Below are 13,743 nucleotides of genomic sequence, written 5' to 3'. Positions count from 1 at the left end.
ACAGATTCACCACTCACTGGCTAAAGAATTTCCTCCTCATCTCCATTCTAAATGGATGCCCCCTATTCTGTGGTTGTGTCCTCTGGCCCTAGACTCTCCCACGATAGGAAAGTTTCTTTCCACATCCAATTGATCAAAACCTTTCACCATTCGACTGATTTCAATGAAATCACTCGTCATTATTGTTGATTCTAGTGATACAGGCCTAGAGGCATCGGATGCTTTTACAGAAAGCCATTCAGCCTGATGATGTTTCAAGATGTGAGGTTACAGATACATCTACAGACAGGAACGGGTAGCAGTTGATGTCGAAGTGAACCCAGTCAAGGGTCCTGACACTTTGGAGTCTGTAGATGCCAGATGCCAGGACAACAGAGAGTCTGCAGGAAGAGCTCAGATGGGTGGAGCCGAGCAGCATATGCCAGGGGAAAAGAATTGTCCACAGTTCCTCTATGTCCCCCAGTTGTCCATATGCCAGGGGAGAGGAATTGTCCACAGTTCCTCAATGTCCCAAACTTGTCCATATGCCAGAAGAAAGGAATTGTCCACAGTTCCTCTATGTCCCCCACTTGCCCTACAAATTCAGCTCGATCTACTGACTTCGTCTGGCAGTCTATATTCTTCCAGTTGGTTCGATGATGATTTGACAATCAGACTGCCACATACTTCCAATGTTAATGATGTATGGGGGAAAGAATGGAATTAATGGCCGGGTTGAATACTGGGCGGCATTCTTCTGTTTTTGTGAACATCAGTGTGTGTGACAGAGTGTGAGAGAGTCCGTAGGTAAGTGTTTGTCGGTGTGGGTGGGCATCTGTCAGTTTCAGTATCTGTGAGTGTGCAAGTGTCTGTATGTGTTAGTATGTCAGTGGGTGTGAATAAGAGGGCAATTGTGTGTATGTGTGTGTCAAAGTGCCTCAGAATCTGTGTGTACCTGTGTATGAGACAGTGTGTGCGAGACAGAGTCTGTGTGCTTGTGTGTGTGTTGCGGGGGTGGGGTGTCGGAGGTGTGTGTGTTGCGGGGGGGGGGTGTTGGAGATGTGCGTCTGTGTGTGTGTTGCGGGGGGGTGTTGGAGGTGTGTGTCTGTGTGTGTTGTGGGGGTGGGGTGTTGGAGGTGTGTGTCTGTGTGTGTGTTGCGGGGGTGGGGTGTTGGAGGTGTGTGCTTATGTGTGTGTTGCGGGGGGGGGGTGTTGGAGGTGTGTGTCTGTGTGTGTGTTGCGGGGGTGGGGTGTTGGAGGTGTGTGTCTGTGTGTGTTGCGGGGGAGGTGTTGGAGGTGTGTGTCTGTGTGTGTGTTGTGGGGGTGGGGTGTTGGAGGTGTGTGTCTGTGTGTGTGTTGCGGGGGTGGGGTGTTGGAGGTGTGTGTCTGTGTATGTTGTGGGGGGGTGTTGGAGGTGTGTGTCTGTGTGTGAGTTGCGGGGGTGGGGTGTTGGAGGTGTGTGTCTGTGTGTGTTGTGGGGGTGGGGTGTTGGAGGTGTGTGTCTGTGTGTGAGTTGCGGGGGGGGTGTTGGAGGTGTGTGTCTGTGCGTGTGTTGTGGGGGGGGTGTTGGAGGTGTGTGTCTGTGTGTGTGTTGTGGGGGTGGGGTGTTGGAGGTGTGTGTCTGTGTGTGTGTTGCGGGGGTGGGGTGTTGGAGGTGTGTGTCTGTGTATGTTGCGGGGGGTGTTGGAGGTGTGTGTCTGTGTGTGAGTTGCGGGGGTGGGGTGTTGGAGGTGTGTGTCTGTGTGTGTTGTGGGGGTGGGGTGTTGGAGGTGTGTGTCTGTGTGTGAGTTGCGGGGGTGGGGTGTTGAAGGTGTGTGTCTGTGTGTGTGTTGCGGGGGGGGTGTTGGAGGTGTGTGTCTGTGTGTGTGTTGCAGGGGGGGGTGTTGGAGGTGTGTGTCTGTGCGTGTGTTGTGGGGGGGGTGTTGGAGGTGTGTGTCTGTGTGTGTGTTGTGGGGGGGTGTTGGAGGTGTGTGTCTGTGTGTGTGTTGTGGGGGGGGGTGTTGGAGGTGTGTGTCTGTGTGTGTGTGCATTATAGGCTTCACCACTCTATACAGGCTTCTCTGTTTTACCCAGCATTATGTTTGCGGAAGGGGGAATACCCCAGTGTGCAGACAGGAGGCATAGCGTTGGCTTGTGGCAGAGAATGGGTTACACAGAAGTGAGTGTGAGGATCTGGCTGTGGGAAATCCATTTCAGTAGATGAATTGGATGGCCTCGTTTATGTCTTTCTAAGGCATGCATTTCAAATTGGTTTATTATTGCCTCAAATACCAAGATATAGTAATCATGAACATCGTTATTTTTCACCATCCTGATAGATTGTGATGTTAGATTTCATGAGACAGACTATAATGTTACCATCACAGGTAGACAAATAAAGCATGGAAAATGTAAGATCGTGCAAAGGTCTTAGACACCTTTGATTTATATATTAACTTTGTTTTAGATATTTATTTTTAGTCTTCAACATCCGCGTTTCATTAGAAAAGAGCAGATTTTAGATTTCCAAACATTCATTTTGCAAAAACATGTCAAAACCTGAGAATGAATTATATTTCATTAAAGGAAGTAACATATTCAGTAACAGACCACTTTTCAATTAAAAACGTGATTACTTTATAGGTATAGAACTCAATGCATAATTAAGCAAATTTAACAAACAGAATGCTAATGATCAGTGGCTTAATGTTTTGAATTACTAAACTGATTAACTGAAACAGAAACATATAGAAAGTATCAAACTGTACAAGCAGTGTCAAACAGGGGGCTGTCGGAGATGTGACAGTTGAACCTTAAACTCATCAATACTTACACCATGGCAAAAGTGAGCATAGCAACAAGACACAAGTTGATCAACCTGCATCACAAGGTCTCTCCCAAAAGCAGAAATTTTGCAGCAGAGGGGAGTCAATAAGTGCTGTCCAATCTCCCTGAAGAAACACAAAGAAATGGGAAAAGCTGAGCATCAGAATGCAGTGGTCGGCCATGTAAGCAGCATGCAGCAGGAGAAAGGTACATGAAACTGACGCTCTTATAAATTGGGAGAAGGCAGCACTGTTTTCAGCTCTGAACTTTCAGAAACCACTGGAACCCAAGTCCGCAAAAGTCTTGTCTGAACTGAGCTTTATGGAAGAGTTGTTACTGAAAAGCCATCCGTCCAAAATGCAAACAAAGCCAGGAGACTCACCTATGGGGAAAAAGAAAAGTGGTACTGGGATACTGAACAATGGCTGCAAGTGCACTGGACTGACAAGTCAAAAATTGAAAATTTTGGCTCAAGCAGGAGACAGTTTGACCGTAAGTGAGCTGGAGAGAGCCACAGCAACCATGAGTGGAGCACAGTAATGGCTTCCTGCAGGTTTGAAGTTGCTGATCTGACCAGAAGTAATGGAGTGCTCAATGCTGAGCAGTAACAACAGATTCTCATCCATCTCACAATACAATCAGGGAGGAAATAAGCCCGGAAACATGGCCAAGGTCATAGGTTAACTATCTTCAGTGAAAAGAGGAACAAGGAGTATTGCAACAGTTCATATAGCCTTCACAGATCCCTAATACAAACATCGTTGAGGCTGTCTCCGATTGCCGGAAGGCCCAGAAGCAAGCAGAACAGCCGAAGTCTGCAGAACTGTGGCATGTTCTTCAAGATGCTTGGAAGAACATAGCAGCTGATTTACTCATAAAACTGCAGCAGCCTGAACCCAAGAGAATTGATCAAGTTTTAAATGGAAGGTGCTCACAGCAAATACTGATTTAATTTAGTCTTTTATTTTACTGTTTACTGCTCTTTATGTTTTAACTGATATTTAAAAGCTTTTCATTTCATTATTTTTGAAGTCATCTTTACTTTTCAGAATGTAGTTCCATATCCCTAAGACTTTAACACAGTACCATAGATTGGGAGAGTTCATCTGTAGCTGATGAGGTATGTTCAATTGTCTAGTTTAATAGCAGGACAGAAGCTGTATTTCATACTGGTGTTATGTTCCTTTAGACTTTTAGATCTTACTGCAGATGAGAGTGGTGAGAAGGCAGAATATTTAGTAGAGGTGGATTGCTTGATTGCGCTGCTATTTTACTGAGGTGTCACAAAATGTAGACAATGCCCATGAAGGAGAGGCTGGACACTGTGAGGTACTGAGCGGTGCTGGACAGAGCAGTTAGAGATGGCTTGGCGATTGACTGCTAGGTTCCCCACAGTCGGAGTCAGTGTCAGGGAGCTCAGGGGCCGTGGCTGCTGCTACCAATTGTGTAACATGTTCAAGTGATCCTTGGTGGCTGTAAGCAGACTCGCCTTGCCATGATCGGTGAAAAGAGAAAGAAAAGGCGGTCGCTCTTTGCTCATCCCTCATATCACTTTGGCCGCCTCACAGTAGTTTTGGGATTGGAGTCATAACCCCCAACCCCATTGTTTAAGAGAAGGGGGGAATATCCCAAATGTTCCCCCTCAATACTGCTCATAACTTCCCTTTTGTTTTAATCAACTGACTTTAACGCTCCAATTTTACCGGGGTGGAGCTTGAACTGTTAGTCTAATGGTTACCCATCCACCAGCATTACTTGTCATTCCTGGCATTGACATGAAGAAACAAATGTCCTGACCTTCAATTGAGTTGTTGCTTTGAGACTGCGTTTCCAAACAAGATAGGTTCTGTTTGAATCATCACAAATCTCATTATTTGTGCTCCCATGCTATCTATCAGATCTGGGTAGCAGAATCACAATCAAAGAATGACAGAGTCAGGAAACAGGCCTGATTATTGTGACAAATGTGACATTCTGAGCTGGTCTGATTGCCCATTGTTAATGGGATAGGTGAGGGACACTTCTTCAGTGCTTTGATGATTTACCGACTTCCTCTTCCACAGAACGAAGTGTTTCCAACATTCCCCTGAATTTATTTCAGAATTGCTGCATCTATAAAATGTTAAATTTTTACATGAATCATATTTTCTGAGTATGTCTCTAACTCACTGGCAGTCTTTTACGATATTGTTTCCTGCCTGTTATGTTCATCCAAGTAAGGCAACTCATACAAGTATCCCTCTTTGCAGCTGTTTAACAACCAAATTAGTTTGGCACTCCCATCTCAATGCGAGCATATTTCTGTTCCCCCAGTTTACAGTATCCCAGATGGGTGGTCACAGCCATTTCCCCAGGGTAGGGAAGTCTAAAACCAGGCTTCAAGTGCAACAGGAGAGATTTCAGTGCAGACAAGGAGCTAGTATTTTTCACCTGAGTGTTGGATATGTGGAACAAGACACCAGATGTAGTGGTAGAGGTGGGTACCAGATATGACTGGAGATCCCGGAGCTTCCAGCCGTCCGGCAACCCCGATTCACACAAACCTGGGATCGACCCCTTCACCATCGGCAACCCCTAGGGTTCACACCTTTCCTGCGCTTAAAAGGAGATCACGCAGCACCACCCTTGGCTGCAGGTCTGCACATTGCCACCAGTGGTTGGAGGTCTCTGCAGCGCGACCAATGGCCCGGAGGTTGGAAGGACAATGGAGAGGGAAATCTCAAACACAACGAAGTCTGCAGATGCTGGAAATCCAAAGCAACACATACACAATGCTGAGGGAACTCAGCAGATCAGGCAGATTCTATCAAAAAGAGTAAATAGTCAACGTTTCCAGTTGAGACCCTCCTTCAGGACTGAAAGGAAGGGGGTGAATAAAAGCGGGGCGGGTGAGGAAAGGGCTAGCTAGAAGGTGATAGGTGAAGCCAGGTTGGTGGGAAAGTTCAAGCACTGAAGAAATAAAAATTGAATAGGAGAGGAAAGTGAACAATAGGAGAGAGGTGCGGAGGAGTGGACCCAGGGAGAGGTGAGAAGCAGGTGAGAGGAACTGAAAGGTCAGAGCGGAAGGGAGGTAGTTGGGGTGAGAGGTAAATTTATTCACCAGAAGGAGAAATTGATAGTCATGCCATCAGGTTGGAGGATACACAGACCGAATATAAGGTGCTGATCCTAGACCCTGAGGGTGGCTTCATCTTGGCACAAGAGAAGGTGATGGGCTGAGAGTTGGAATGGTAATGAGAATCAAAATTAAAATGTTTGGACACCGGGAAATCCTGCTTGTAGTGGATATTCAAATGTTTATTTATTATAAAAATGTGTCATATACAACTGATTTTTTTTTCTTCTGCAGATAGCCACGAAACAAAGAACGCAATTGAAAATCGTTCAGAAACATCAGACTCCTCTCCATTCGTAAAAATGAATGGCATCCGGATCATCAACCCCCATAACCCACCTCTGCTTGAACAAAACAGGTCAAGAACATCGAACCCAACACACACCCCCACCCCTCAGAAACACTGCCGACACAAATGCGCAGGAGCTGGTGTTGCCAGTGTAGAGGAGGATGCATCGAGAGCACTAGACATGGTAGACCACCCCAAAAGATTTGGCGGTCAATTGTTGCCTCATCTGCAAGGACTTTTTCAACAATGGGGAGGGTTCTGCCATCCGGCCCTTTCACTGTGACAACGCCGAACTCAATATCAACTATATCCGAACCACTCTGGGTGAACATTAATGTCCAACAAACTCAATTCCTCTCAACCATCAGCTGTCTGAATGATTCACTGATTTTAAAGGGAAGGGACATCTATGGTCTATAATTTCAGTGTTAGTTTACCAGGAAACAAAGACTATATGGACTACGACCTTTCTGTTGACTAATATGTCTCAGCTCTCACTGTGAAACTCTGCTCTCCCTTATTAGAGAGAGCGAGAGCCTGTGGTGTGCAGAACTGTTGCATGAATGAGTAGTATCGAGGATACTGCAAGACTGTGTCTTTACTGATGCTTTGCTGCATGCTCGGTGGAGGGGACTGATGCTTTTTTAGTCGCTGAAGGTGGGGGTGTGTTTTCTTTGCTGCTGCTTGTGCGTTGGAGTTAGGTATCTGGGGTCTTTGGTGTTCCAATGTTTTGACTGACATCCATTCTTTGGGACGCATCTCTGCTTACGTGGATGTCTGCAAATAAAAAGAATTTCATGACGTATATTTTATACATTTATCTGATATTGTATACACACATTGAACCTATTAGACCTGTTGAATACACTGTGTGTGGACCCCACTGGCAAGTCTCGTTGAGACAAACACCAAACTGTTTTCTCCATCACCAACAAGGTACAGATGGGCACATAACAGGGGACTTTGCATCAGAAAACATTGGATTCAGCGATGAAACCCGTGATTAATTTTGTTGTCCCACGGAAATCATAAGAAGCATCCATTAAGGTATTTTTAAATATGAGCGCTCTTCCACAAGTGACATCACACTGCCGCCCCCACGCGCCTGTTGTCACACATGGGTTCACTTCACCAAGATCAGCCTTACATCACACAACGCTACTCAGCTTGAGCTTGGTCCTTTTAACAACTAAGCAACTGTCACGTGCCTCCTCCCCGCACCCCACCCCCACTGTCAACAACAGTATTTACCAGTTGAGCTATTCTCATTGATGTGAAGATACGTCAATTACTGGTTACACCCAATAGCAGAGGTGACCAGCCGAGAGGGCGTTATGCCCGGTGATGCCCATCAGCAGATCCTACTCCATACTCCTGGTCAAAGCAGAACAAATCTCAAAGTAAATGTCCTGCTTTTTCATTTATTTTCACTTCCCTCCAAGGGATGTTGAGGGAGGGGGAGGGGTGGGAGATGCTTGTGAAGCGGTCTCCTGCGGCCGAATCTGATGCATCGCAGGGTAGTAGGAGGCAGTCGCTCGGCCCATCGGCTTAATCCTGGCTCCCCGGGGATGACTCCCGACAGAAGGGGGAGAGGGGTTTTTATTGCCAGAATAAAACTGGTGTGAAAGGGGGCGGACAGGAGGTTTGTCCCCGTGCAGGATGGTGGGGTGGACAGGAAGGATTCATCTTTCGAAATGCCTTATTTCACAGTGGTGGCGAGCAGAGGGATTCACCACATCGTTGGGCAAACACCAGCATAATTTTGACCTGTGAGTGGTCTGGGGAAAGTGAGGAAAGCAGTGGTGATGGGCTCGATGGACCAGCCCAGGGTCTTACTGAATGACAGAATGGGCTGGAGGGGCCGAGTGGCCTGTTCCCGTTCCTGTTGTCTATGTGTTTAAAGAGAAGGAATAACCAGTCCCTTCCCGGGCCGACAGAATGTCCCAGTAGGTGTTGTAGGAACCGGGCCTTGGAGCCCAGTTATTCCCAAATTGTGTCAACAATTTGGCTGAGGGGGCAAATTCAACATTTCGAAGTCTATTATTGACACAAAATATATAATTCTATATTGGTAATGCCAGGGAATTGCATAATTTATGCTCTGTGTATTATCTGAATGTTCTTGCCTGTGATGCTGCTGCAACTCAATGCTTCTCGGTACCTGAACCGTCCCGTACTTGTGCACTTGACAATGAATTCAACAGGACCTGAAAAAACTCAGTGAGATGTGAGTAGTAACCATCATCTTGGCATCTTGGTAGGTCAAGTGTAAAGAGAGAGTACACTGTTAAATGCAAGACCCTCAGAAGTGTTGATGGGCAGAGACGTCTTGGAGTCCAACTTCATCACTCCCTGAACATGGCTACACAGATTGACAGGAGGGTTAAGAAGTTAAATGCAATGCTTGTATTTATTCATTGAGGCAAAACATTAACACAGTGCAACAAAGCATTATGTTTACATAAGTGGGGTGCAAGTAGTCATATGGTACAACATCACATCGAATTACATAGTGAGGTCAAGAGTCTATCCTATTATACCGGGGACCATTCCAGTTGCCTGTAAAACCTCAATGTGTCCTTCAGACTGGCTGCATGTTTTCTGTTTTTTTTGTTATCTTCGACCAGACAGGTGGGTGAGAAGTGAGAATGCCCAGGCCTGCTGTACGCGTTGATGATTACTTCATCAGCGTCTCAGCTATCGAAACCAGTTACGAGTTCTAGTGCGGGAGGTGTCATCTGGGGGACGTTGAGAGTGGACCCAAATGCAAGACAGAGACAATGAAGTATTAGGAACAGGACTTGACTAGAGAGTGGGGACAAGAACACAGACATTGGCTAGGCAAGCGGGACCAGGCCAAGGAACTGGGAACTAGGAGCCTGGGCTTGGACTCCGAGCCATAGACCGGACAAGGACACCGAACCTGGATCTTGACTCGGGCTCCTACCCCGGAACTAGGCGAGGACATGACGTGGCTACAGGACTGGACATGGCTTGGGTTCTTCGAGGCGAGGACATGACAAGGCTTGGGTTCGGACTCCGAGCCAGAGACTGGACGACGACCCAGAACCTGTGTCTTGACTCGGGCTCGGACTCCGGAACTAGGCGAAGACATGACGTGGTCTTGGGAGACAGGACTAGGCGAGGCTACAGGACAGAACGAGAGACACCTGGGCAAGACGAGGGAACTCCAGTACAGGATGAGGGAACTCCAGCACAGGACGAAGCACATTGACAGGACGAGAATACGAAGCCTTAACTTGGCACTCAGGAACAGTCGAGCCTTGGACTTGGAACGACAGGAACCTCGGAACCTTGGACTTGGGACGACAGGAACGCAGAACACAGAGCCTTGGCCTGGGGGAAGTAGGAACACAGAGCCACGGTCTAGAGCACGGGAACACGGAGCCTTGGACTTGAGAGACAGGAACACAGGGACATGGAACATAGAGCCAGGACGGCTCCTTGGGAACAGGACTTAGGGTCGGGACTCGTAAATGGAACACAGAGCCAGGACCCCTCCTTGGGAACAGGACTTGGGACAGGGGTTCTACACAGAATGGTGAACACGACGAGACGGTTCCCAACACTAGGTAGCGGCAAACGGCCGGACCTACCAGCGAAGGCGTGGACACAGAGACAGTTCCAACTCAACGATAGACAGTTCGTTATCTTGACACAGAGAGGTTCCTCTCTTGCTCCGGTGGTAGAACTTGACAAGGTTGCAGGGCAAGGCTCCAGAAGGAAGGAGAAGGGAAGGGAACAGTCTAGCCTCAGGGTAACGGCAAAGACGGCCTGGCCTACTCAACAGAGGCAAGGTCAGGAAGGGACAGATCCAACCGCAGGGTAATGACAAAGACGGCCTGATTACCCCACGGAGGCGAAGACGGGATACTGACAAGCCGAACCAGCAACCACACTCGAACCCAGGGCCACTTATATTCCCGCCCCAAGACGAGCATCAGGTGCCTGTGATTAATCCCAACCGAAACAAGGGACAGCCGGAAGAGCCGGAGTCTGGAGTCCATGGACCAGACTGTGAACCAGAACGCGTACTTCATGGACCGGACCATGACAGGAGGAAGAACTGGCAGCGGCCCTGGCGTAGGATGTTAAGGTCCGGAGATCTCGCAGCACAAAGTAATGTTTTCCATGAGGTTGGGGAATTCTGCACATCAGTACGCTTTTGGTGTCAGCTAATAAGGACCAGTTTTGCGGGTACTGAATGGCACACAACTAAATAGGATGAACTCAGATTTCAGGGGAAATCATGCCTGACAAGTAGATTCGAATACTTTGCGGAATCGTGAGGCAGGATTGACAAAAGGGAGAATGTGTCGCTGATCTCGAAGGTGGGGTACGAGTGATGGGAACCGGAAAGGGATCTCAGATATGAGCTGATACGTGATGGAATGGCAGAGCAGTGTTAAGAGAGGGGGAATGGTGTATCAGAACACCCCTGTTCCCATTTCGACGGTATTTTCATCTTTCAGGCATTTATACCTCGTTTCCCGAGTGTGGACATGTTCGCCAGGAAGCTTCATAGGGATATCATAAGCCAGGCAAATGACTTCAAATGCACGCTCATGAAGCAGAATTCTCCCTTCAACAAATACATCTTCTTCGTCCAAACTAAAGGTGTAGCTATGGGCAGCCGTATGGGTCCTAGCTATGCCTGCCTTTTTGTTGGCTTTGTGGAACAATCTATGTTCCGTGCCTATTCTGGTATCTGTCCCCCACTTTTCCTTCGCTACATCGACGACTGCATTGGCGCTGCTTCCTGCACGCATGTGAGCTCGTTGACTTTATTAACTTTGCCTCCAACTTTCACCCTGCCCTCAAGTTTACCTGGCCCATTTCCGACACCTCCCTTCCCTTTCTAGATCTCTCTGTCTCTGTCTCTGGAGACAGCTTATCCACTGATGTCTACTATAAGCCTACTGACTCTCACAGCTATCTGGACTATTCCTCTTCTCACCCTGTCTCTTGCAAAAATGCCATCCCCTTCTCGCAATTCCTCCGTCTCTGCCGCATCTGCTCTCAGGATGAGGCTTTTCATTCCAGGACAAGGGAAATGTCTTCCTTTTTTAAAGAAAGGGGCTTCCCTTCCTCCACTATCAACTCTGCTCTTAAACGCATCTCCCCCATTTCACGTACAGCTGCTCTCACTCCATCCTCCCGCCATCCCACTAGGAATAGGGTTCCCCTGGTCCTCACCTACCACCCGACCAGCCTCCGGGTCCAACATATTATTCTCCGTAACTTCCGCCACCTCCAACGGGATCCCAACACTAAGCACATCTTTCTTTCCCCCGCCCCCCGCTTTCCGCAGGGATCGCTCCCTACGCGACTCCCTTGTCCATTCGTCCCCCCCCATCCCTCCCCACTGATCTCCCTCCTGGCACTTATCCTTGTAAGCGGAACCAGTGCTATACATGTCCTTACACTTCCTCCCTTAGCACCATTCAGGGCCCCAAACAGTCCTTCCAGGTGAGGCGACACTTCACCTGTGAGTCGGCCGGGGTGATATACTGCGTCCGGTGCTCTCGATGTTTAGGGCAGGGTTTCAGATTTCAGGATCATTGGGACCTCTTCTGGGGTAGGTGGGACCTGTACAAGAGAGACAGGTTACACTTGAACCACAGGGGGACCAATATCCTTTCAGGGAGGTTTGTTAGTGCTATTGGGGAGGCTTTAAACTAGATTTGCAGGGGGATGGGAACCAGAGTGCCAGAGCTGACAGTGTGACTGGGGTGAAAATAAATGATATTGAAAGTTTAAGCAAGTCCGCTGATAGAAAGGTTGTGAGTGGTGGTAAAAATCTTCTGAGGTGTATAAATTTCAATGCTAGGAGTATTGCGGGGAAGGTGGATGAGTTGAGGGCGTGGATTGACACGTGGAATTATGATGTTGTAGCAATTAGTGAAACTTGGCTACAGGAGGGGCAGGACTGCCAGCTTAATATTCCAGGGTTCCGACGTTTCAGATGTGATCGAGGCAGAGGAATGAAAGGTGGGGGAGTAGCATTGCTTGTTAGGGAAAATATTACAGCAGTGCTCAGGCAGGACAGATTACAGGGCTTGTCTATTGAGTCCTTATGGGTGGAGGAAAGGTATGGCCACATTAGTGGGATTGTATTACAGACCACCCAATAGTCAACGAGACTTGGAAGAGCAAATCTGCAGAAGGATAGCAGGCAACTGCAGGAAACATAAAGTTGTGGTGTTAGGGGATTTTAATTTTCCATACATTGATTGGGACTCCCATACTGTTAGGGGTCCAGATGGTTTAGAGTTTGTAAAATGTGATAGTATCAATTCCAAAGAAGAAGCATACAAATTAGCCAGAAAAAGTGGCTCACCTGAGCACTGGGAGAAATTCAGAATCCAGCAGAGGAGGACAAAGGGCTTAATTAGGCAAGGGAAAAAAGATTATGAGAGAAAACTGGCAAGGAACATAAAAACTGACTGTAAAAGCTTTTATAGATATGTAAAAAGGAAAAGACTGGTAAAGACAAATGTAGGTCCCCTACAGACAGAAACAGGTGAATTGATTATGGGGAGCAAGGACATGGCAGACCAATTGAATAACTACTTTGGTTCTGTCTTCACTAAGGAGGACATAAATAATCTTCCAGAAATAGTAGGGGCGGAGGGTCCAGTGAGATGGAGGAACTGAACGAAATAGATGTTAGTAGGGAAGTGGTGTTAGGTAAATTGAAGGAATTAAAGGCAGATAAATCCCCAGGGCCAGATGGTCCGCATCCCAGAGTGCTTAAGGAAGTAGCCCAAGAAATAGTGGATGCATTAGTGATAAGTTTTCTGAACTCTTTATGTTCTGGATTAGTTCCTGAGGATTGGAGGGTGGCTAATGTAACCCCGCTTTTTAAAAAAGGAGGGAGAGAGAGACCGGGGAATTATAAACCGGTTAGCCCAACATCGGTGGTGGGGGAAAAGCTAGAGTCAGTTATCAAAGATGTGATAACAGCACATTGGGAAAGCAGTGAAATTATCGGACAAAGTCAGCATGAATTTGTGAAAGGAAAATCATGTCTGACGAATCTCACAGAATTTTTTGAGGATGTAACTAGTAGAGTGGATAGGGGAGAACCAGTGGATGTGGCATATTTGGATTTTCAAAAGGCTTTTGACAAGGTCCCACGCAGGAGATTAGTGTGCAAACTTAAAGCACACGGTATTGGGGGTAAGGTATTGATGTGGATAGATAATTGGTTGGCAGACAGGAAGCAAAGAGTGGGAATAAACAGGACCTTTTCAGAATGGCAGGCAGTGACTAGTGGGGTACCGCAAGGCTCAGTGCTGGGTCCCCAGTTGTTTACAATATATATTAATGACTTAGACGAGGGAATTAAATGCATCATCTCCAAGTTTGCGGATGACACGATGCTGAGCGGCAGTGTTTGCTGTGAGGAGGATGCTAAGGGGATGCAGAGTGAGTTGGATAGGTTAGGTGAGTGGGCAAATTCATGGCAGTATAAAGAAAGTTCACCAGATTGATTTCTGGGTTGGCAGGACTTTCATGTGATGAAAGACTG

General features: G+C 47.4%; 1 protein-coding gene across 2 annotated transcripts in view; it reads left to right on the top strand.

Moving 5' to 3' along the window:
• The window catches only part of LOC134343342 (carcinoembryonic antigen-related cell adhesion molecule 1-like), a 56,470-nt gene extending 49,483 nt beyond the window's left edge, over positions 1-6,987 (top strand). For both annotated transcript variants that reach the window (XM_063042029.1, XM_063042030.1), the window contains one exon: positions 6,134-6,987. In XM_063042029.1, the coding sequence (XP_062898099.1) occupies positions 6,134-6,137 (4 nt within the window). In that variant the 3' untranslated portion in view covers positions 6,138-6,987. The remainder of the gene's footprint in view (positions 1-6,133) is intronic.
• Positions 6,988-13,743: the final 6,756 nt, after the last annotated feature.

This window comes from Mobula hypostoma, chromosome 3, assembly GCF_963921235.1.
Source record: "Mobula hypostoma chromosome 3, sMobHyp1.1, whole genome shotgun sequence".
NCBI lineage: Eukaryota > Metazoa > Chordata > Chondrichthyes > Myliobatiformes > Myliobatidae > Mobula > Mobula hypostoma.
This window is presented reverse-complemented; position numbering and strand designations above follow the sequence as displayed.